The 25000-nt window shown below is 38.0% G+C and overlaps 1 protein-coding gene across 2 annotated transcripts; it reads left to right on the top strand.

Moving 5' to 3' along the window:
* The first annotated feature begins 852 nt into the window (after positions 1-852).
* Positions 853-21792, top strand: adipor2 (adiponectin receptor 2). Of its 2 annotated transcripts, none has more exons than XM_014992579.2 (9): positions 853-993; positions 10332-10424; positions 10989-11260; positions 16954-17103; positions 18195-18366; positions 18974-19160; positions 19263-19450; positions 19566-19759; positions 19854-21792. In XM_014992579.2, the coding sequence occupies exons 3-9, from the start codon at positions 11174-11176 to the stop codon at positions 19980-19982; spliced, it is 1107 nt and encodes a 368-aa protein (XP_014848065.2). In that variant the 5' UTR covers positions 853-993; positions 10332-10424; positions 10989-11173; the 3' UTR covers positions 19983-21792. The 2 variants fall into 2 exon arrangements, with proteins under 2 accessions (XP_014848065.2, XP_014848064.2); XM_014992578.2 differs by having other exon boundaries at positions 10949-11260.
* The last annotated feature ends 3208 nt before the right edge of the window (positions 21793-25000 follow it).

Raw genomic sequence — 25000 nt, 5'->3', positions numbered from 1 at the left:
TAGTGTATCTGTTAAATGGTTAACAGACACACGTCTGTTAACCATTTAAAAGACAATTTATGAAGCTTGGAGTTCAGGAATACACCCAGCTGCCAGGGCTTTGCACCACAATAACTAATTCCCTGTTGCACAACCAAGCGCTGTCTGTCATTGCATTGCATTTGGGAGTGGGGCTATGTGTGCTCTGGCATGAAATTCACTTGTCTGCACGCACTTCTTAAATCAGCGATGCAGAGGTGGTGAACAACAGATGATTCAGTTATGCATTCATTGGCTCGATTCATGTTGACTGTGTGCACACACAGGCACATTAAGTCAGATATGTGTAACAAAACTGTCAAGGCAATTTGGACAACAGACAGATGGAGAGTGGTCATATAGTTCTAGATTTATAATCTGCTGCCATTGCTGGAAAGATTTTACTTGCTTAAGAACTTTTAACAGATTTACACAATTAAGAAAACTGAATTGTGCCTCTAGACTTTCTTTTAATCTCTCAAAATTTCATAAAGTAGCATTTCGCGTCCTCTTGATTTATTTTTTTCCTGTTTACCATCATACATACTTATGTCAATAGGGTTATTTTTCTGTTTTGTTTGTTTATGATTTGCATCTTTATTGTTTATTTAATTTTTCCTTTGTTTTCAGCCTTTATTCAGTTATTTTTACAGTAATTCTTCGGTTTTCTTTGTTTTTAGTATTTTTGCTTTTGAGTAACAGCTTTGGTTAAAAACTACAATAGAAGAATCATGTCTTGTTCCTGGTCGTCGGTGATTGGTCAGTTTTTTCGCAGAGCCATCTGATTGGATATCTTGTGCTCATGCGAGTAGCGTCACGGGCTGAACGCCTCCCTTCCGTAGGTGAGTGAGCTCTGGAAGGGAGCTCGCTTAGTAACTGTTTAGGCTGGAGAGGAGCTGGGTGGCAGCTACAACTCGCTGCCAACTCTTTTAACATCACCCAGAGCACTAATTTCTCCTCGGACATTCGGAGCAGGTGAATATTACCAATTGTATTTGATACTGTTGATTACAAGTGCTGTTTTTATGTCCTATTTTAGGCTGTTAAATATCACCCCATACTTTCCTTAATGTAACGTTAGCGCCTCCCTGAATAACAGCCTTGCTATCCAGCTAATTCTGGCTGTCAAAACAACAGGAGTTAGAAGCTGCTAGCCAGCCCCCCCAAAACACAGCTTTTCTTTGTCTTTGAGAGACATTGTTATACACGTGAACCTCTTATTTAGCATGTTTAAAGACATTGAGTGCGATGGGGAAAGCTGTCAACACAAACACAGTCTGTCTAAAATACTTTTCTCGCTTTTGTCAGACGTGGCAGCGGACTAGCCAGCTCGCTAGCTCGGTGTAAACAAACCATGTTCACAGACCGCTGAAGGGCTGCGGTATGTCTGGGTGTCTTTTTTTCCTTAGCCCTTTTTAGATGTAACTACGGTTATTTTTTACATTAGGGTAACGTTAGCAAGATGACACACAATTTTGTTGATGTCTTGTATTAAATTGGTAAAAGTTGGCGCTGTCAGTGGAAGATAGAATGCCTGGAGTTTGTCTTTTCTTTGTCTTGCTCGCCGGTGTTAAGTTGATACCTGGGGTCTCTGAGCTCCCACTATTAATTTACTTCTCTCATCTTGACGTTATTTTAGTGAAGATAGTTTCCTTTTTGGTATTTAAAGGTGAGTTGTTAAGTGACTGACAAGTAGCTGCTGTCTTCAGTTTTTCAATACGAGTTTTATTCTTTATTTTCACCTGTTTCTTGCTCACTTAAGTCAGCAAAAAATAGGATGGCAGAAAATACCAGGTACAAGGCTTACTGTGTTTTCTAATATATTAACTTTTTTTAAAATTACTTTTAAATTTAAAGAGACATTACCACGTATGTCAGGATTATTATCAAAATAGTTAGACAGGATTCCACCATAAATTCTTCTTGTATGCACTTCTATTAGTGCATTTTTTAGATGATTTCTAGACCAACTGTTGGGTAATTTAGCATGAACTACTTATCAAATAAGCTCAAATTTGGAATATAAATTATGGAACATATTACCTAACACTATTAATTTTATATACAAACAGTTAACTTTTCTTTGGTTTGTTTAAATACGGGTTTTGTGGGCTGGAACTTCAGCATATATTCCTGGCTAGGGTTGTCAATAGAAACAGAACAAAAAATACTGTAATTGTTTGAAATGATTAAATAACCTTAACCTCCTTACAAAAGCAAACAACTGCTTTTTTTAAATTTTTTTATTTTTTTACTTTGGTTTAAAATAACACAAATTTTATGGCATTTACCCAAAAACCTTGTAACGATAATGCAAGTTTATTGGTTTATTTAGAACAGATAGGCCATACTTTATCCTGCTGTAAATACAGCTTCATCACAATCGGAGTAATGAGTGACACACCTTAAGTTTCCACACCAAGACCAGACGTGTTTTCTGCAACCTGGAATGAGATGAATTTGTCTGTCTCGTAAACGAGGGGCTGACCTTAGCATTTTCCTGACATCCCATTAAATTCACCTTAATTCACCTTGTTGGAGTTGTGTAGCGTAAATTTTGTGCAGTTCTCAAAGTTTGTTTTTTTTTTTTTTTAAAACCTTGATACGCACTTGTAGCAGTAGTCTACCCATAAAACTAGATTTTACTAGCCAACTGCATGGATGTGTATATAACTTTTTAAGTAAAAATATAAGTATTTGTTGATGTGTTGAACCATGACTGTATTTTCCCAGAGTATTCCAAAAATAGCTTGTTGTCAAACAGTTGTCATGCAGTTATTAGCACTGAGAAACACATTTACCAGTAGTAAACTAGTCACAACTGAATATGTGTCTCTGGTGTAGGAGTATGAGACAGAACTTGTCATTTTTAGATATCTGATATTTTTCTCCATCTGTATATGGTGCAACATCCAATTTTCAGTCAGCATTCTTCAGGCATGAAGTCATTTTATAAATATTTTATTGTTTGGGTAGTTGTCTTATACACAAACTTCAGCAGTATAGAAACTCTTTCTGTAACCTACCGATATGAGAAATTCATATTTAACACAGTTTCTTTTCCTCGATTAAGTTTCCATTTACAACTTACCCAAAGTGACAGAATGAAACTGAAGTGCGTGGAATCATGAGGCTGAGTTAATAATAACCGTTATGTTATTATTAAGCCGTTTTTCATTACGCCAAGTAACATGCTTCATTTTTAAACTGACAAACAAATTCATCTTGTGATTTCAGAGCAGATATTTACTGCATAATTTGTTTTGACGTTTCAGTGCCTTTCACAATCAGCATTGTGCAAGATTCTGCAGTGAAAATTATGGCCTGAATTTCGTCCGAAGAATGCAACTATTACTTAAGTTGCTACATGCTCCAACTCCCACCGTGCAAGACATTGATATTGAGCATATGTCATGTTATTTTATGACAAAGTACAGCTCTGTGGTGAATTTAATGTGTAATGATGTCAGTGTATCAAAGTGTGCCAGCCAGGAGAGTAGCTAAACATAGCTCAGAGAATAATAGATCTATCAATGTGAACGTGATTGATCACAAAAGAGAAGAGCTGCTTTATTTTATTTATTTTTTATATACATCTCTTATGTCATCCACATTTATTTATTTTCAAAACAACCCAGAAAGCAGTCTAAAACTGTTTGAGTGTGTTTGGTGGAAATACACGATTTACAAAGCTTTTACATTGACACCTGCTGTCATATAAATGTACAGACACAATACTTGCATAAGCCAAAATAAATAAGATTATCAAGACTTAAATACTTTATCCATGGAGACAATAATCATCTTAACCCATGAAACACCTTTAGAGGGTAAATGATTGAATGGGATTCCTTTGAAGCTGCAGTAAAATTTTTAAGCAAACTCTTCCCAATTATATTAAAGTTTAAGATTAAATAAAGAATAAGCAATTATTTAAGAAACTAGACCACAATGTGATCTAATTCATCCTCAAAGACTACAAATAAATTGGCCGCCGTTCTAGGGATGTTTGGAAAACCCGAAATTTGGTAATGGGGAACAGTTATTAATAATGTGGTCGTCTTCAGTCAGTTTCACGCTGCATACACAAAAGGAATATGTATTTTTAATAGCTCCATGTTGCTCTTTTTTATCTTCTGAGACCACTTATTTTCATTTGACCCACTTTTGGATTACCACCTAGTGCTTTAAAGCCACTACATTTGGTTGTTCACCAGCAGGACGGACAACCTTATTGTGGTCTACTGGGTTCCCTCTGTCAGTAGTGGTTTGGCTTCATGCACACTTGGAGCTCAACTTTTAATTAGTTGTGAATAGTAATTTTAGACTTTGTGTGCGCTTCATGCCAGACTAAAAAGTGTCTAAAAAGAGTCGAGGTATTTCGAATAATTTAGGTTTATAAAAATAGTCATAAATACCAGATGTGGTATAATATTAACTTTTTTTTATTGCCACAAATTTACACAATGTCACTATTTTAACATATATATATATATATATATTTGTCCACATAAAGCATAAAGACTAGTTCTTCTTACATTGTCAAAATTAGAATAATTTATTGATCCTAGACTGAAACTATTTTTATGTTTTATCCATTACAAATGTATCAGTTGCAAAGAGATTTTTTTTAGATTGACTGAATCCTATTTAAGATATTTTTAAAATGTATTTATATATTTTTACCAATTATTTTTCAATATGACCCTTGTTTTTTTTAATACCATATAACATAATTTTATTTGGTAATAAAATTAATTTCAGCCTTCTACACTAAAATTCTTTTTCTTTTATTCAAATAATTTATTTTATAACCTTTGAAGCTGTTTGACCAGCATGATATTCTTGCTGATTCTTCTACTACAATAAATTAAATTAAATTGTGTTTTGGAGAGGAAAATATTTTATCAACTTGGGACCAACTTTAAAATGTACATTTAATGAAATCTAGTCATAAATACATGTGTTGGTATTTAAGTTTTCCCCATGAAATCCATTTTTTAAATTTGTGTCATTACTTTAAAGCTTGTAAACAATTTAAGGGAGTTAAAACGTACCATGCTTGTCAGAAGTGTGTTCCTGATAATATCTGTGCTGCGTCTCGACTAAGAGAACGAGTGTGTGTTTGTGTCAAATGCTCATCACACTGTCGCTCTTTGTTCCGGTCTCAATCATGAGACTCCTGGCAGCTGGACCAGAATGTCCCTGCTGTATCAGGACACCAGGGGACACCCACTTTGTCTGTTTGCTCTTGATGTTAGTGGTTCGTTTTTATGTAGAAGCTAGCTGGGCGATGCTCCTGAATCACCCCAAAAGTGAACCCCACCCAAATGAGGTTTCAGCTCAAAGCCAACACTACTCATTATTTATGATCAGCTGTAGCTTTGTGGAGACAGAGGTTGAAACGGGATTTTGGGTAATGTTATAGTTTGGTTGGAGTGTGTCGTGTTGAAATGCCTGCGTCTCAGTCGTATTGAACAGCAGAACCAGTCATCTGGCTTCAAACAGCAGGTTTGGTTCTCTGCAGAGCTGCCCCACATTTAAATGGATACTTGTGTGAAACCCCCAACCACAGGGACGCACAACGCAACACACTACAACCACAACCTGCATTTAAGTGTGGAAAGCATATTTATGTCTGATCCACAAACATTTTTGCATGGGCAACAGAAAACCTGACGGTGAGTTTATGTTGTTTATCTCGAAGCAACCGAACTTTGCAGAGGTTGTGGGAAAAATTCAGAAGTACCGATCAGCGTCAGTGGAACATTTACCATGGTTAGAAATTCACGAAATTAGAATTTTCACCAACTCTGAGTGGTTCTTGCTTTGGTTAAGAAAAACTGAACAACCTGAACTCACAGCAGCAAAAGTATTTTCGTTTATTTTTTTCCTGGAAGTAAAGAAACGTGTGAGAGTTTAAACTAATACTTGCAACAGAACAGTGGCTAGGGTTATCATTGTCGTCCAAAGGTCACTGTCCAAAGCAGGTCGTCACCAGTCTTATCTTTTTATTTTTATGGTTTTGGACTGATGACTAGACAAGCTCCATGTGACTGTCAAAGGTCAAAGAGTTTTTGCCTTTTTGACCCGTATTGGGTAGAGATCCACCAATCAATCAGCCAGCGATCACAATTTGCACGTTTTAGCTCTAATCGATGAACAGCTGGTCAGATACTGAAAAGTTGGATTTATCTTCCTCTTTGCTTCACAAAGTGATTTTAAGTATGCTCAGTTTTGGCTTCAAATGACCATAAGATAGCTTGCTCGCAAAACATTTGTGAGAACGGACAGAAGATGGAGATCTTTGTAGGCTTGATGTTGATGAAGTTGAGTAGTTGAGCCTGTGTAACGTGTTTGTGAGTCAGTGTTACCGGCTTGGCTGCTTGGTCATCTGTTAGGCTTGTAAAACTTGTACTGCAGGTTAACGCAAAACAGAACATCATGCTGAGGTAGGATTTTGAGTAGAAACAAAAACAAGGCAAGGCAAGGGAATGGCAGTAGTGACCCGTTAAAGTTTACCGCTCAATGTCGTCTTCTAACTTGTCTTGTAAGTCATCACTTAAAGGAGTGTGACTAAGAAATTAAAAAGGCTGTGCATTTGTTGTGTGGGAGAGAAATTCTGTGAAATGTGTGTGTTTATCTGGTGTTACACATTTTTGGTGAGTGTCTGTGTTAGGGGGAGAGAGAGAGAGAGCGATGACGTACCAAGTGGCACGCAGGCAGCCGGCCATGTCTGATGAAATGACTCATACAGCCAGCACACATTGAAGGGAAAATTTCATGCCGTTGGACAGCCTCGAACAATAAGCAGCAAATACGAAGAAGGAGCTCAGGTTCTGAATAAGCAGCGTACACGTCGAATTTCCTATCATTTCCTCAAATTAAAAAAAAACAAACATTAGCTGTCGTCACTGGAATGTGGTGGTTAGCAGGAAAGAAACCGCCGGAGGTTGACTTATGACTGTATTTCTATTGTTAATTCCAACTAACTAGTTTAATACTACTTACTTTATTTAACCAATACAGTTTTGACCCATGATCAGATATTAGATACTTTCTTTGGGATAAAACAGCAATAGGTTGAAGTGAGTCTAATGGAGAAGACTGATAAACCTGTTCATATTTTCTCCTTCAAATGTCTTCACATAAAAATACCTAAATATGCAATATTTTAATTAACAATCAGATTCCTAAATGAAACGGGGGGAGTAAAGATGACTGTGCTGTGACCTCCTGATAACAAGTTATAGTAATCAGTGGTAGAATGACGTGTTTGCCTGCCGTACATAGACTTGACTCTGCAGTGCTGCCGTTTTTTACAGCTTGACCTTTGTCCTACATTTACTTCCTACTGAGTGAGAGTAAAGAAAACAGTACTTTAAACTGCTTCTGACCCACATGTTAGTGTGTCATTACAGGACGCCACATATTCATGCAGGCCTAAAGCACAGTTAAAAGTGAAGACGGGGTTGAAAAACCGGTTCTTGTTATTTATATATGGGGTTTTTTTCTCCTTTTTTTTATACACAAGCAAATATTTGACCTACTTTAGTTTGCTGAAGTTCCTCTTTTTTTTCTTTCTTTTTTTTTTTTTTTTTTTTTTAAAAACCCCCCCAGTTCATTAGTTTGTTCAAACCTTTGTCACAAGGTTTGCTATGACTTGTGATGCTTTCTGTTGAGCAGCGTTTCTAGTATTTGTAAGTAAATAACAGTTGCAGTCCATAGTGGAAATAAGATATCACAATCCAAAACACCTTGATGTCCAGAGCAGAGGTATACTCTATGACAGTTTTTCTTTCTATTCCATTTTCTTTTTTCTTCAGCTGGGATCTCTGCACCACTTGTAAAAATAACAGTGCAAATCATTTTATATCGATCCTTTTATTTAGTTTTCAGCAGTTCTTCATTTGAGTTCTGTGACATTACAATGCTGGATACAGTGATTGATTTATGCTTGCTACTCTACACCAGTAACTGGCTCCACATTACTTAGTTGTGGCCTCAGTTGCTCTGCTTCTATATATATATATATATATATATATATATATATATATATATATATATATATAAAACACTGAAATTTTTCAGAATCAAAACATACACGTTTTAAATTAAGGGGTGAAAAGCGACGACATGCTGCATTGCATTTGAGTACGCCTCACCTGACTGCTTTCAAATAGTTTTTTAAAAAATAATAAAATTTAAAAAGGCGTGGCGCTCCTGTCTCCTCTTCTAACGCTGGATGTGGTGCACAAAGCTTTGAATTTGTCGGACGAAAACAAGCAGCAACATGCAGAGCAGATAAAATGAGATTTGGGACGCCACGCTAAGAATAGACTGAAAGAACAAAGTCAAAGATGTTTTGCACACAAATACCTGACTGATTCACGACCCCGGTTTCCGTTGTATTAAGCTTTTTATTTCGTTTTTTTTTTTTTTTTTTGGCTGTAATCTCAACAGTGTGTGACATTACAATAGCTTTCACCCTGGTACCTATGCCTGTCTTGTAGGTATTAAACTTAGGGGTAAAATCATCGATGTGAAAATGCCACTTGATGATGCTGATAATGACGACTCCGAGTGAGATTAATTCCTTTTTATAGCTATAATTGAAACAGGAAAATGTGAGTATTTTGGAAGACTTTAATGTAGAAACCGATTCTTAACAGTGGAATTTTCAGTCTAAAAGTGAAGCCTGCGTGATACCAGTTGCCCATCTGAGAGCAATGCGATCATAGTTACCCTGCATGAAACAGTTCGGTGACTCATTCTGCTTCCTGTTGTGGACAGACATAACGTGTCAGCTGTTGTAGGGGCTAAAGCAACTCGGGAGTCGGTCGGTTCAGATCCTTGCAAGCACGTCCTGGATTGGGTGTTTGAAGCAGCTTTTGCTTTGTGTTCCTGCCATATCTTTACTTCTATCAAATGATTCTTTTTATCTTAATTAGGGGACGGGGCAGTCTGTACTGTTCTGTTTGTTTTGCTACTGTTATTTTCATAAATAGCGCCAATGATTACGTGCGAGTCTTTTGATTCCTCAAGCATTCTTGCAACATCAAACTTCTCGAACAAAGTAAAGTGAACAATGTCCGTTTAGTGGTGGATAAATATGCGTCTTTACTTTTTCCTTCTTTTTTTTTTTGCTTTCCGGACCTTTCCAAATTGTCAAAAGGACGGTTTGTGCTCGCGCTGCGTCTATCCTCCTGGGGGCTAAACTAACGGCTGAAAAAAAAAAAAAAAAATCACATCAAAAGTAGCTGTGAAAGCAAACTTTCCAACATGACAGGAAATGTGGTGGTGGATATCAGAGAAAAGTGCTACGGCTATTTTTGATAATAGTTGGCCTGCAGAAATAGAAATCGATAAGACGTCACAGAGTGAAAAATGGACCTGAGTGAATAACATCGCTTTCTGAAGGTTAATATAATGTGTAAAACATATTAGTACTAGTATTTCTTTCTTTCTCCTATTACCTTTAGTCCTCTTTCAATATGTGTTGAAGAAACTCTCTTGTTTACCTGAGGGGTTATTTTTCCCACTGAGCGTAATAAGCTTTAATGTATGTGTAGTGGGGCGGGGTGAGAGTTTAAATGAAGCAGCCCTATGCTAACCTTTGGGACATATTTACATCGATTTGGCCTCACTGGAGCCCAGTGAAAGATGGGGAGGTAAACATATGGCAAGCAGCAGTATGTGGAAATGAGTCTGCAGCTGCATTCCTGACTGTTTCCAAATTGGCGAAGCTTTGGTCGCCCTTTTTGGAAACCTGCAGTTAAAATATCAGCATGTACTTTTTTTTTTTGTGGAACTGTTTACAAGTTTAATTTGATGGTTGCCATCAGAACCTTCTTTAATCTATTTAAAGATGGGCTCACATTTGAACTCTGGTTCCTAACAGCTAACTCTGTTTAAGAGGAAAGCTATAGTGCAAAACAATTTGCCATCGGGGGATACTTCAGCTTCCTGTATGTGAATGTCTTGTTGCTGTCCTTGACACCTCTCGTTGCGAAGCAACTCGCCATGACAGCAAGTTGGCAGCTTCTTATTGTTTGCAACTCTTGTTAAATGCAGCATTTAGGGTGGATGGCATAATGGAGTGATTCAGACAAGACACTGAGGGATATTTTGGAGGCATCTTTTATTTAAAGTTTGGGACTGGTTAAAAGTGTTGAATGTTTTATTCAGCTAAATGCCATGTTTTAATTATCTTTACATTTTTACGTTCATATGTTTTTCTTTTGTTCTCTTGTATTTTTATTTTACAGTAAATTGGGACTAACACCAGTCATTATTATTTTTCTTTCCTTCAGTTTCTCTCTGGACTGCAGTTCCTCTCCAGCTTAGTCCCATAAAGCCTCGACTCGAACCCATCTTCCAGTTCAGAGACTTCAGCTACAACCCAGGTATTTAATATCCAGACATTTTGCAACAAGCTTCAGTCTATGTTATTCACTTCAGTAATGTTTTTATTTATCCCAAAGGGAAATGAAATTATCAATTGAATTAATTCAGCTAAACAAATCCAAGTGCAACCAGTTGCTGGAGAAATTAACTCATTACGTCAATGAGAGCCATGTCTGGGACAGCAAAAATCTTTTGTCAGACGCTGCGGTAAAACATGGCAGTGGCAGCATCATGCAGAAGGGAAGCTTTTATACATTTCTTGTAAGGATGAGGTTGGGAAGTTGCGGAGAGGCTTGAGTGCTTTCAGCAAAGAACGAGTATAACTTTCTTGGTACACAGACCACAAAAGATTTACAGCTGTAACCATGGCGACAAGTGGCTCCATTTATATACCTTTTCCTTCCATTTCACTTTGTGTTGGGTCTACCACATGAATTCCTGATAAAAATACATTGAAGTTTGAGTTTTGACCTGCCTGCGTGACTTTTATTTATTCAAACTTCCCACTCTCTAATCGTTTCAGATTTTTTTTTTTTTTTCCGGTTGGTGGCTGCACCCCTCAGTCCTTCTGTCCAGCTCCAGCTGAGCTCCTTCTTGCTTCCAAATAAAGAAGGCAGTCCAGCCTCTCAAGCTGGACGAAGAAGAGACGGTCAGGGCCGGGAGGCCGGCTGAGGACCCGGCCTTTGTGCTGCGACACAGAAACTCTAACCTCACAGAAAACGCCACAAACGGCTCACCTGCAGGTCCCATGAGTCCACGGGAGAAAAACACATGCAACACCTCAGGCTCTTCAACCAGTCACCTCAGCACCGCAGAGTGCCCCTCACACCATGGCGTGAGTATAGGACACACACACACACCTGCCTGCTGTCAGCAGCTTTGGGGCTTTGTTCAGAGGCATGTGGCATGGCGGGGCTTTACTGGGTCACACTGTAAAACAAAACCAAAACTCGCATCCTAGCGTTAATAATGTAAGAGGAGTCATTAAGAAGTTGAGAACATGAAGCTGACCCGTTTGGCCGTTTGAAAACAGAATGATACATTTTACATTTTCTCACTTAAATAAAAAAAAAAGAAAAAAATAGTCTTTCAATCTTTGTGAACAACATGTAAAGTGATAAGCAGATTATGTTTCAAACTCGGTAAAATCTTCTAAAGAGCAATTTTGAACTTGATTTTTGAAGCTGAATTAGAAAAGTTTGGAATCTCCTTTAAAGTACTACTGAGCCACTCTTAAGCCTAAAGAGCTGCAGCAGAGAACAGCTAACAGAGCTTTATCAGTTCTCTGGGGGAATGTAAAAACTTTAAACATGCAAGAAAAACATGACTTAAAAAAATGAAAAGGGACAGATTTTATTTCCTGAAGTTATCTTGAGAAGCAGCGCTCAAAGCTTTCCGAAGATGTGCAATTTTTTTTCTAACTACTTTTTCATTTCTGCTCATTTTCATCTTGGTGTGGTTTTGAATCTACCTGTTGATGGCGGTACTTTATTTATTTTAAATAATATCATGAGTAGGGTCCGTTTAAAGTTTGTGAAAAGCCTTGAATAAAAAAACTTGAGATTCAAAAAAATAAGTCTCGTCAAAAGAAATCTGATTCAAGAATTTGAGTAAAATATATATATTTAAACTTGCAAAATACCTACTAGAGAAACCCAGAAGAAGTGAAATCAATCTTCTTCCAAGATTCTAGATGTTTTTTTTTGTTTTCTTTTCAGTTTGCTGCAATATAATGCATTATTAAGTCAGATTTCTGAGTTTGCATGCCTTGGTCACGAGTCTCTTTGTCCAAGGTTCCCAACATCCACCTCCACTTATTGATAACCGCACCACTTTCAAGGCTCTGCAGGCTCTGATGACTCACACCGTGCTGTAGCAATTAGAGCTGCATTAGGATGAAGCTGGCTCTGCTTCATCAGTCAGGTCCTCTCTAAGTTAATGGCGATGTGTTGTTATTTAACAACAGATTTACAAAAAGATGGTGGCCTTACTGGAAAGAGAGCAAACAAATCTGACTATTGACCAATGCACCAGATGCACTGAGACAACGCTTTGTTCGTTCTCAGGTGCTGTGTGTAAGCGGTCAATTCTATTCTTTAGCAGGAAATTGCCGTCAAGCTGAAACATAACCTTTTTTTTTTTTTTTTTTCGATGGTTGTATGAGGGTTCAAACTTTTTTTTACCTGCTGTAACACAACACGTAAACCTGAGACGGCATCAGAAGACACCTGCCTCGGTCACAACCAGGCATGGTTTCCAACCCCTCAGTGCCCTAAACAAGGCCTCGTTTCACTCGTTCACGGCTTTGTGTGTCTGTGTGTGTGTGTGTGTCTGGTGAAACTTTCAGACTGGTATCCCACATTCTGTTTACCACCAGATTTCATCTGGTACACTTCTGTCTTCAGCAGAACTCGCCTGATTGAGGCTGTTCTTGTTTTCATATGATTTTTTTTTTATGACATCAGAAGTGAATTACCATTCAGACACCTTCTGTTGTTTTCTACAGCAACTTGATAGCTTCCAATAAAGCCAAAAAGTAGACATTATAATGCAAAGTTAGAAAATGAACTTCATAAAAAACTGAACTGCACTCAGATTCAGTTTTGCAGCTTTTAATTTTGTCTCTGGAAGACAAACAGGCTTTAATATATAAAGTTTGTTAAATTTTCTGGCTAATAGAGCTGAAACAGTTAATCAGTTTAATTGTGATGTTTATTGAAATAATCGTCATCTAGTTTGGAATCAATTAATTGTTGCCTGGATTATGCAAACTCAAAAGATGAAAGAACAACACACTCAGAGCAGTACTTGACACAAAGCTGTACAATAAAATACACATTTTGCATACAAGGTAAAACAACCTCTGTCTGTAAAAATGTTCTGTCTAAAACTCTTCAGGAGGAATAGTTTTAGCTTCACCTGGTTCAAATTCTGTACAAAAGTCTCCTATTAAGCCTATTTAAAAAGTCGTGTGAGCTGCTAGGGAAGTGAAATTAGCTGAAACTTTATGGTGCAACAGTGGATTACTTGTGTAATCCCAATCGAACGCCTGTTGCTCATTTGTTGAGTGAAGGAAAACAAAAAACTTTGAAGTGGCAGATTTAAGCGCTCTTGCTTTAAAGTGTCTCTGTGCCTGTGGAGCATTCACGTCCTCCACCTGATCAGAACAGGAAGCACAGTGTCCTGTCTTCGGAACAGGCCGCTACCGAGGGTCACAGTGTCTTTTCCTACAATCCCAAGACGGCAGTGAAGATGAGTGAGTCACATGTTGAATATCTCTGCCCTGCCCTGGGGGTTTATGTGTGCAGGGGTGAGCTCTTCCCTCTCTGGCACGTTCTACTGTCGGACTTTCCAAAGTTTCAACTCTGTTCCTCTTATCTTTCTGCTCCTTCTCTGTTTTTACACTGATCTCCCTTCCAGGACTTTGTGGCTCCTGCTGACTCACTATTAAACGCCACCAAGCAGCAGAGACCTCAAAATGCAAGCGTGTGACGGGCGTGTTTGCAGAAAACCGATCATTAGTCAGGTGAAATTGACCAGAAAGAACAACATGGAGTTAATGAGCCTGAGGGGAGCTGGATATATACTCTTTGTGACAGAGAAGAAGTCTGGCCTTCTGGGAATCAGAAGAAAAACATCCTGATTTACTTCTAGGTAGAAAGAGCTCGCAAACCCTTTTTTCTTCCCATCTCTGCTTATCAATCAGGATATGTGGGGAATGCAGAAAAAACCCTTTTTATCCATAGAAATGTAGTTTTACTGTCCAAAAAATTGAGAAAATCATTGTAAATAATTGAGGTAAAGTAAATATCTGATCTTAAACGTGTGCTGTATGTATTTTTTTGCATTTCATCTTAGTATTGGAGTAAAGGCCCTAATTAAAAATCACTTCTAACCTGAGCAACATTCACAAAGTGGCTCACTGGTTTACAGCTTTATCACATTGTTACATTGATAAACCTTTTGACCGTCATTGTATACATATATATTAACTCATTGTTCTTGACACTCTCCTCTGCCTCACTCCATCAAAAATGCCCCCCAAAAAATAAATAAAGAGGCCTTCTAATGATCATGTTGTGTATTTCAGCTCAAAGTGTGTCTGCATTTCACTGATAAGGCTTCCAACCTTCTTTATCATCTCTGTATGCACACCCCAAATATAACATTGCTTAAGTGGACAAAATTATTTTGTTATCGGAAAAGATAAACATGAAGCTGAGCTAGGTCTTCATGTTTATTTTGGTGAAAGTAGAAAAAGAAATCTTCCCTCTGCTGGACTGGAAAAAAAGAAAAGGTATATACACTTCCATTTTTCCAGGAAGTGATTAGCAGAACTATTTTGTTTTGTTGGATCTGGATCCCAGAGTGAAAGGCGATGTGCTGTGCAAACACACCGATGGCTTTTCGTAGAAGCTTCTCCTAGGTGCCTCAGGTGTGTTCTTTGAAATCAGTTCTGAGAACAACTGGAGAGGCTTTCTGCTGAAGTATGACTACAGCTGCGATGGAGGGAATAAATAACTGGGCGTGTTAGATGAGTAACCAACCTGGGCGCCTCCAAGAGGGGACGGTTCGTACCGTTGGCCCGACATCCAGACACTTTCATACGGAGTGAAATTTGACTCCAGGGCCTTTACCCTTCTGGCCAGTCGGAGGCTGAATAGCTGAGGTTTGGTCACATGTTGCATGTGCAGGTCTCCGAGGGGGTTTAATGTGGTAAACGTAAAAAATTTCCTAAGAACATGGGTTGTTTCAGGCTTTGAATGTTTTGTTTCAGGCTTTGAATGTTTTCTGATGATTACCAGAAGCTCCTCATGAGCAGATGTCACTCAGACATCCTGTGTCACCTGCCACCAAACCTCACCACTGCGGCTTTCAGTGAGGACAGGACTCTGTGCAGCTGAAGCGTTCCTCAGAAGAGAAGTTGGTTTTAGTTTGTGTTTTGTGGTCTGTCAATCAATTTCAACGCCTCCAACTCCAACTAAAAATCAACCGAAACGGCTGTGACCAAAACAAGAAACCCAATGTCAGGTTCCACCTTTAATTTAAGATTCACCAATCAGAAAAGTAAGGACGATCTTTGATCTGCTGATACCAATTTTAGCTAGTTCTGATTTTGTTATGTAAAATAAAGACGATATGTTTTCAAGTGGACTTCATGAGCTGCTGTTGGCATCTTTTCCCAAGTCATTTAGCATGATTAGAGTGTGACCTCCATGTCCTCTTTGCAGCTGACTGAAAGAAGTCCTAATGCATGGCTAAGCACCACTGATACATGTACAAACTTAACACTAGCAGATGTAAAACAGCCCATAAACCACAGAAACTGAGAAGTTTCATCAGGGGCATTATTCTAAGAGCAGACAGGAACTGGGCTGATCCAGAGGAATTTTTGGTCTTTTTTAAAAAAAAAAAGGTTTTGCATCAGACTGCATTCTCATTTTTTATTTCTGTCTCATTGAATTTTCCTCACTTTCTTTCCTCCTTTAGAGCTACAACAACAGAAGGTGCATTTTTCTTTTCCGTTATCTTCGTTCACAATAAAGTAATATGTGTCGAATGGAGGTTTGGATGATTTCAGCTGCTTCCACTGCTGTGCTTATCACGGTTTTCCACCTGATTTCTTTTTTGTTTTTCCATGGAGCATCGCTGTTTCTGTGTGTGTGTGTTATGTCTGTTTGTTTGTTTGTTTGTTTGTACACCAGTTCTGATTAATGACTGCATATTTATCACCAGGCGGCCCCGGCTGCCCAGCTGTGTCTCGAGTTGTTAGACTAAATTCACACTTTTCGGTTGTTGAGCTTCCTGTTTGTGATTGGCAGGCGGTGGCTGCGTCTGCTTTATTGAACCAAATCAGCTCCGTCACTAAATAATCCAATGCATTTTTTAGATTATTTCTGGAATAGATTTCAAATTTCTAATCAAAACAGTCATTCTATTAAAAAGGTTTGCGTTTAGGCTCCGAAGTAAAAACCTGAATGTTTTATATGTTTTTTGTATAATTAGGATCCAAATTTCTTCAATTGTAGATATTTCAAAATAAAGCCTTTGTATTCAAAATAAAAGGTTTAAAAGGTTTAATCTTTCATAGGTTAGACAATTGATCAACTTTGGTCCTACTGTTCCAGTCCAGGCATCTGGTATTATTAATGGTATTACAAAATAAAAGTCATGTTTTTGAAAGGTTTAAAAGTGGTTGCAGGATTTCTTTTTGAACTTTGTACATTCCCGTTACATTTTTATTTCCGTTCCTTTAAATTTCTTTATTTTGTTACACATGTGCTGTAATTATTTGACACAAAATAGTCCAAAGACTTTCAGGGAAGGCAAAACAACTCCAACAGGTTTATAGGCAAACTTCACCAGTTCTCCTGGTCTGCTTTCCTTTGTGACGCTCATTAACTTGATTAATTGGCACTTTGGCAAACATTCTCTCGTGATCTATCGCTCGAGAAAATGTCTGTATGTTTAAGCTCTGAAAGTTTTGGCGTGGATCCAGTCTAATGTCGTCCGTCTGCCCTGTTTCAGTCTGTCCCCGAGTGCCATGAAGAGGATGACGGAGGAGAGGAGAGGGATCAGAGCGAGGATGAGAGAAGCAGCGACGAAGGCTTTATGGCGAGAACTCCGTTGCTGCAAGCTCACCACGCCATGGAAAAGATGGAGGAGTTTGTACATAAGGTAAAAATACTTTTTTTTTAAATTTCTTTTTTACACCTTTAATTCTGTTAGCGTTCACATGATTAGGGTGACTGTACTTTGGCTCATATTTCTCACTAAGCTCCACCTAGGTGTTTGTTTTACTGAGACGCTCAATAAAATCCACACAGTAAAAAGAAAAACTGCTACTAATAAAACCATAAAAAATATGACAGGCTTGTGCCCTAAAGTAAACTACAGCCGTGGTGTCCAAGGTGTAAAGACAGGCTCTAACAAGCCATATTTGGACATGGGCCAAAATGGAAAATGTGTAAACCTGTACACTCATTAATCATAGCTATTGTATTAATGGGTTGGAGAAATAATCTCTACCTGCTATTATTGACGACTTGTTGTTGGATTTGTATTGAGCACCCTGTTTTAATGTATCCAGTTTGCAGTGCCGGTATTAACCTTGTCAGTAGCACTTTGTGTGCTTGATTCCCCTTAAATGTGCGCAGCAGAGGCCTGCAGTTCTGCTTCGTTATGCTGCTCAGAACCAGCTGTCATCTGAACACCTGACTGGACCTCTTAATTACTTGGACAGCTTTGAAAATAGATTTGAGATCAGCTGTCAAAAATGTACCACTGTGAATAATTTACCAACCAATTTAAACTCATGCTTGACTTGTGTGTGCATTGCAGTAGTTTGGAAAGTAATAAGGCAAGCATACACTAAGATTATCCTGTATAGACAGATCCCTCCCATTGATAGATTAGATGGTATTTCTGGAGTGTGTAGATTTATACACTCTGTCTTCTAAAATCACAGCCAGCAGTTTGTAAATGACGGCAATAAATCTTTCAGACGCTTCTCTCCTCTTACTGTCTGCCATGCTTACTATGTCAGACTTCACTTAATTTATTTACATCAGGCCACACCGAATCTGATAATGTGACGTTGAAATCTTCGCTGGACACTCTGTAGATATTACAGCTGTAATTTCCTGAGCTGGATCCAGTGGCACAAAAACACATTCCTAATTTCCGGCATTTATTAAGCAACCAACTGGCTCTTGGTGCCTTTGGGCAAAACTGATTTAAGGTTCTTTTCTGTTTTGCTTACCAAACAGATGTGGGAGGGTCGGTGGCGCGTCATCCCTCACGACGTGCTCCCGGATTGGCTGAAAGACAACGACTTCCTGCTTCACGGCCACAGACCACCGATGCCTTCATTTCGCGCCTGCTTCAAGAGCATCTTCAGAATCCACACAGAGACGGGGAACATTTGGACACACCTGCTAGGTACGCGGCTCACACTCTCATCCCAACCTCCATCAGTGAACCGAACATAAACGTTTTGTTTCCAGAGAATGCGTTAAAGAACAGTGCTCTTACAGCACAAAGCATAATTAGGACTGAAATAGAAACTTTCTCTCATTTCATCCTTTAATCTTCATATTTAGCCAGATTGTACTGTAATCTGTTAGCTAATAGAATTACTGTTTAAAACGCCTAAGAAGCAGTTTCAGTGTCTTGCATAAGAAGTGTTGAAAGTATGATTGATTGAATGCCAAGGACTCAGACTAAGTTGAACATTTAATCTACTAACGGAGATAAGCTGCTCTTTTCAGTGCACCTTTTGGCTGAACTCGTTCGTTTTATGACAACGTTGCAAAACTAGTTTTAGAGCTCTCTTCTGCCATCTAGTGGCGTGATAAATCATCTACATCAGGGGAGCCCCAGACCTACAGTTAAGGATATTTACAGCCAAATACATTTATTGCAAAAACAAAAACAATTTTAAAAAAAACCCGCAAACTGTAATCTATAAATGTTCTCCCTTTTATTATGACTCACTCCTCTTATTCTCACTCTTACCGCCACTATTCCTCTCTCCTCCTTTCTGCAGGCTGCTTGTTCTTCCTCTGCCTGGGTCTCATGTACATGTTCAGACCCAACATGTCTTTTGTGGCTCCACTGCAAGAGAAGGTAGTAATTGGGATGTTTTTCCTCGGAGCCATCCTCTGCCTCTCCTTCTCCTGGCTCTTCCACACAGTCTACTGTCACTCAGAGGGCGTGTCCAGAATCTTTTCCAAGTAAGACGCACAACTGTTTTTTTTTTTTTTGTTTTTTTTTTTTGTGGCAGTGAAAGTAAAGGAAGTAAAAGTCTCTTACTAACTGAATTATGTTATGTTCAGATTGGACTACAGTGGGATTGCCTTCCTGATCATGGGCTCCTTCGTCCCCTGGTTGTACTATTCTTTCTACTGCTCGCCTCAGCCCTGCTTCATCTACCTGATAATTGTGTGTGTCCTGGGTCTGGCTGCCATCACAGTTTCACAATGTGACTTTTTCGCTACTCCGCAGTACAGAGCAGTCAGAGCAGGTAAGCTTGAGCTTCACTTTGGCATTTCATAAATGAATAAACGACAGTTGCCAGCCCTCATATGCTGTTTCGTGTTTTTCTCTGTGACCTACTGAATTCTCCTGTCTGTTCCTAGGAGTGTTTGTAGGTTTGGGTCTGAGCGGCGTGGTTCCCACCCTTCACTTTGTCATCAGCGAGGGTCTGATCAAGGCCACCACCATCGGTCAGATGGGCTGGCTGTTTCTCATGGCGACGCTCTACATCACCGGTGCCTGTTTGTACGCTGCTCGCATCCCAGAGAGGTTCTTCCCCGGCAAGTGTGACATCTGGGTGAGTGTCGAACAAACGCACGTGATAAGTATGCGTATTTATGTTGTGGTTATGTCTCCCCGCTCACTGCTGTGTGTTTCTCTTTTTGTCACAGTTCCACTCCCACCAGCTGTTCCACATCCTGGTAGTCGCCGGGGCTTTCGTCCATTTTCACGGCGTCTCTAACTTGCAGGAGTTTCGGTACACTGCAGGGGGCGGCTGCACTGAGGATGGCATGCTTTAACACACACATAAACACACTCTGACTCACTCATTCACTGACGGTATACGAGACGGCACTGGCTCATGTAATTATGCACAGACCCTCACTCACTCTTCAGACTGAACCGTACACAGATCTCATTGCTGCAACCGAAGACCACAGTGGCTTGCCCCCCAGGGGGCGCTGTTAATCTGACAGACATCAAAATGGGCTTGCTCTCATTTTGTCTCAGTTTTTCCACTTCTGGCTCAAACACTTCTTCTACGGCAGCCTGTTGTGTTAAGCAGGTCGGGACGGATCGGGAGGTTTAAAGCTCCTCTTTGTGTTGATCTGTTTCTTGGATTAATGAACCAACTTCACAAGCATTTTGGGTGATGGTTTTTTTTCTCCCCCTCCCTCTACATTGGTGAATGCTGTTTTTTCTGAGTCACTTTCTGATGAGGATTGAAAACATTTGAGTGAAAAAGGCCTTCAGAGTTCTTCCTTTATTAAGCTTTGTAAGTTAAAATGGATGGGACAAAAAAGGTTCATAGTCTCTTTTAATTAAAAAAAATGTAAATAAGATTTCTAAATGTTTGGTTATAGATTTGTATGAAATTTATTTTAAGAAAAATACAAAAAAACATGTTATAAAATATGAATAAATCAATATGTTACCTGATGATTAAAGTGGAGTAGGGGTGTCCACCCGTACGGTGGCAGGGAAACAAATATGGCGGTGGTGGGATTTCTTTCTCACAGCTTTAGATTGTTCTTAAGTAATGGAGATTTGCAGGAAAATTGACAAAATATTAGCAGTTGATATTTTGTCGCAGTTGTTTAGGGGTCACATCTCTGGTTAAAGACCACTGAATTTCTGTCTGAGCCTTGAGTACTGATTCCAAAATCTTGAAACAGAAATACAAGCATAGCAACACAAAACAAAAACCCATCTTTATATGTAGCGGCTTTAATTCGTCCTTATACTGTTAAATTATCTATATAAAGATAAATCTTATTTCTGTTCTACCCATATATAATTATTTTTTCTACACCCTCCTCTAAATGATTTATTAAAACATATTAAGCCTACCCAGGATATTTTTATAAGCAATGCCTCGATCATATCTATTTTTTTTTTTTTTATAATTGATCAAACTGCAGTCTCCTTAAATACACATGCAGTTTGTTTTAATCCTCATCCTGAGTTGCTCTCATTAAGGATGAGGACAATTTCTTCTTGAAAATGTTTTTTCATTTAGAAATTTCTTTTTTTCTTTTGCGTTTTATGTATCCACTTTAATGCAGGCTTTAATTTCAGGTTATTTATTTTCTTTGTTAGATCGTAATAAACACTTGGTGACCAAAGATAAAGTCACTTATAAACAGTTATGTTTAATCTGACGTTATCTTTTGAAAAAGTTCCTGCTTCTTTAAAGGGCTCATGGTTAGTCTCAGATGTTGAGACGACACTTGGTGATTGATAAAAGGTGAACTTTTTCAATTCAAGTTTTCAGGTAATACCAAATTTTTACATTTGCATAATAAAGTAATCTTTTTTCTGAATTATGTTTCAATTACTGTTTGAAATTTAGGTTTTGCAAGTTCTTAATCAGCAAGTTGAGTGATCTGCTTTCTCTTCTTTGCATCATATATTTTATAAAAGAAGAAAAAGATCTTGCTTTGTTCTGTTGTTTTTCTCTCATTTTCTATTTGTTTTATCAATCTTAATTTATTTCTCTTGCAGAGAGCATATTGTCTGTTGAAGCACATATTCCATTCTGATGGGAGTGTTTGATTTGCAATAGACCTTTATACCTGCTGTATTGTTCTAATAAAAAGATTTTTTGGACTCTGTTTGTCTAACTAGTTTTTACTCTGTGAGAGAAAAGTATGGAGTTTCCTAAATGTATTTTCCAGGTCTGGAGAAGTATGAAGAAAGGAAAGAGAGTATGAAAAGTATGATTTTTCCAGATGTTCTGTCTCATTGCGTAAATATTCCATCTGTCCATCTGGTGTTTTGTTGATCCATCCGTCTGACCATTCACTTAATCGGCATGTTATTTCAGGAAAAAAAAAGTGTAGTTTATAAAATTTTGCTTTTTACACTAATAAAGGCGGCACGTTACTAAGCAACCCCACAATATGCCTCTAAGTGAGGCGGAAATGTAGAGCGCCCCCTCTTGGTCAAAAATTAGTTTACTAACATGTTTCGGTGTTGGTAAACTTTGTGCAAAAGCAGAGTTAATTTTACTCTTTAGTCGCATTTATGTAACCCTGTGTGAGAACGAACCTATTAGGAGTTAAAGGCGAGCGTTAAAACAAAGTGTCCCCATATCAAATCTGAAGGTGTTAAAATGGAATCAATAGCTCTTGACTTCTTAACAGTAAAGGAGTTAATTCACTGACTCCGCCCCCAGAACCACGGGTTCCCACAGAAGAGACAGAAGCCAAGTCATTTCAGAACAATTTGCTATCGACGTGTCTGACTTGTTCACCAAACTTGGTAAATAATTTATTTCTGAGATGTTTAGACCAGTGTTTTTCAACCACTGTGCCGCGGCACACTAGTGTACCGTGATTGATCGTCAGGTGTGCCGTGGAAATTATCCAATTTCTCCTACCGTATTTCCCGGACTAAAAACTGCTACTTTTTCCTACACTTTGAACAAGCGGTTTTTCTGTGGATTTTTCTTCAACCACCAGGGGGCTCTTTAGCAGGAAGTGAATCATTGGAAGTCAAAATTGGAAATCAAAGAAGAATTTTCATTTAGAACAAGCACATGCTAGCAGCAGGCACGACGGAGAAATGTTTTCAAACTCATATGATACAGCTTCTAAGTTGAGGAGTGTTGATCTGGCAGCACAGGAGGGAAATAGAGCCACTGCACGTAAACTCGGCGTGAACAAAACCGGATTTGGAGACGGAGACGGAGAACTGCGTCCTTAATATATCCAGCAGTTATTAGGACGCAGCCCTCAGCTGGATCCTTATGGGAAACCGAGAGCGGCAGAGATACCAGCGGCCTGTAGCCCGGTGCGTCTGATATATGTAAGTTTCCAAGAGGGGGAGGCGGGTTCAGTTTTGTGTTTATTTGATTCCTATTCAAGACACTTTGATAAGAATGACTATATATGTAATATAGGCGGCTACAGAGTATCTTTGTTTACATTTTTGTTTGGTGGTGTGCTTCGTGATTTTTTTCAGTTAAAACAATGTACCTTGGCTCAAAATAGGTTGGAAAACACTGGTTTAGACCAACATGTATGACAGGCGTCACTTTCTCAACGTAGCTCGGTGTTAGCATATTTAGCTTAGCACGCCGAATGTTTTGCGGTGTTTAAGTGTTATAGAAAAAAATCGAGCAGGTGAACATTCAGTCAAATTTTTCGCTAACTGAAATATATTTGTAATAATCTGGGGCACGTTTTAACTTACCTTGAATGTTTACATAAATATTTGTCAGATTTATCAACTTTTCTGATCCCGATTTTTTTCTTTGAAAAACTGTTAAAGGCTTATTCATGTTGAAAGCATATTCCGCACTGATACTAGATATAATTTATGTTGTGACTATTCCAGTTTAGTCTGCTGGATTAGCTGTAAACTGGTAAGGAGTCAGTTTAGTATGATGACGTAAAAATGTGAAAAAATGAGTCATCAATGTCGAAAAAGTGCAAAAAAGTCATAGTTTAGTATGACGACGTAAATGTGAAAAAATTTGTCATAGACGTTGAAAAAGTGCAAGAAAGAGTCAGTTTAGTATGACGACGTAAAAATGTGAAAAAATTAGTCATAGTATAGTATGACTTCAAAAAAGTGCAAAAAAGAGTCAGTTTAGTATGATGACGTAAAAATGTCAAAAAAGTTCTCATTGTATATAGTACGTCGAAAGTGCAAAAAACAGTCATAGTTATAGTATGGCTTCAAAAAGTGCAAAAATTTGTCAGTATATAGTAAGACTTCAATAAAGTGCAAAAATTTGTCAGTATATAGTAAGACTTCAATAAAGTGCAAAAATTTGTCAGCATATAGTAAGACTTCAATAAAGTGCAAAAATTTGTCAGTATATAGTAAGACTTCAAAAAAGTGCAAAGAAGAGTCATAGTTTAGTATGACGACATAAATGTGAAAAAATTTGTCATAGTTTAGTATGATGTTGAAAAAGTGCAAAAAAGGGTCATAGTATAGTATGGCATCAAAAAAGTGCAAAAATTTGTCATAGTATATAGTATGACAACGTAAATGTGAAGAAATTTGTCATAGTTTAGTATGACGTTTAAAAAGGTCTAAAAAGAGTCATAGTATAGTATGGCTTCAAAATAGTGCAAAAAAGAGTCATAGTTTAGTATGATGACGTAAATGTGAAAAATTTGTCGAAGTTTAGTATGACGTTGAAAAAGTGCAAAAAAGAGTCATAGTATAGTGTGGCTTCAAAAAAGTGCAAAAATTTGTCATAGTATAGTATGACTTCAAAAAAGTGCAAAAATTTGTCATAGTATAGTATGACTTCAAAAAAGTGCAAAAAAGAGTCTATAGTATGACTTCAAAAAAGTGCAAAAATTTGTCATAGTATATAGTATGACAACGTAAATGTGAAAAAATTTGTTATGGTTTAATATGACGTTGAAAAAGTGCAAAAAAGAGTCATAGTATAGTGTGGCTTCAAAAAAGTGCAAAAATTTGTCATAGTATAGTATGACTTCAAAAAAGTGCAAAAAAGAGTCTATAGTATGACTTCAAAAAAGTGCAAAAATTTGTCATAGTATATAGTATGACAACGTAAATGTGAAAAAATTTGTTATGGTTTAATATGACGTTGAAAAAGTGCAAAAAAGAGTCATAGTATAGTGTGGCTTCAAAAAAGTGCAAAAATTTGTCATAGTATAGTATGACTTCAAAAAAGTGCAAAAAAGAGTCTATAGTATGACTTCAAAAAAGTGCAAAAATTTGTCATAGTATATAGTATGACGACGTAAATGTGAAAAAATTTGTCATAGACGTTGAAAAAGTGCAAGAAATAGTCAGTTTAGTATGACGACGTAAAAATGTGAAAAAA

This window comes from Poecilia mexicana, unplaced genomic scaffold (genome assembly GCF_051168715.1).
Source record: "Poecilia mexicana isolate PSO_F unplaced genomic scaffold, ASM5116871v1 scaffold_23, whole genome shotgun sequence".
Taxonomy (NCBI): Eukaryota; Metazoa; Chordata; class Actinopteri; order Cyprinodontiformes; family Poeciliidae; genus Poecilia; species Poecilia mexicana.
Note: the sequence above shows the minus strand (reverse complement) of the source record. Positions and strands in the feature narration are given on the sequence as shown.

Bases quoted from the DNA above. Each gene is read 5' to 3' on its own strand.
- adipor2 (XM_014992579.2), top strand. From the start codon at position 11,174: ATGAGTCCACGGGAGAAAAACACATGCAACACCTCAGGCTCTTCAACC. The intron at 11,261-16,953 runs GTGAGTATAGGA...GCCCTGTTTCAG, and splicing joins AGTGCCCCTCACACCATGGC to TCTGTCCCCGAGTGCCATGA. The intron at 17,104-18,194 runs GTAAAAATACTT...CTTACCAAACAG, and splicing joins TGGAGGAGTTTGTACATAAG to ATGTGGGAGGGTCGGTGGCG.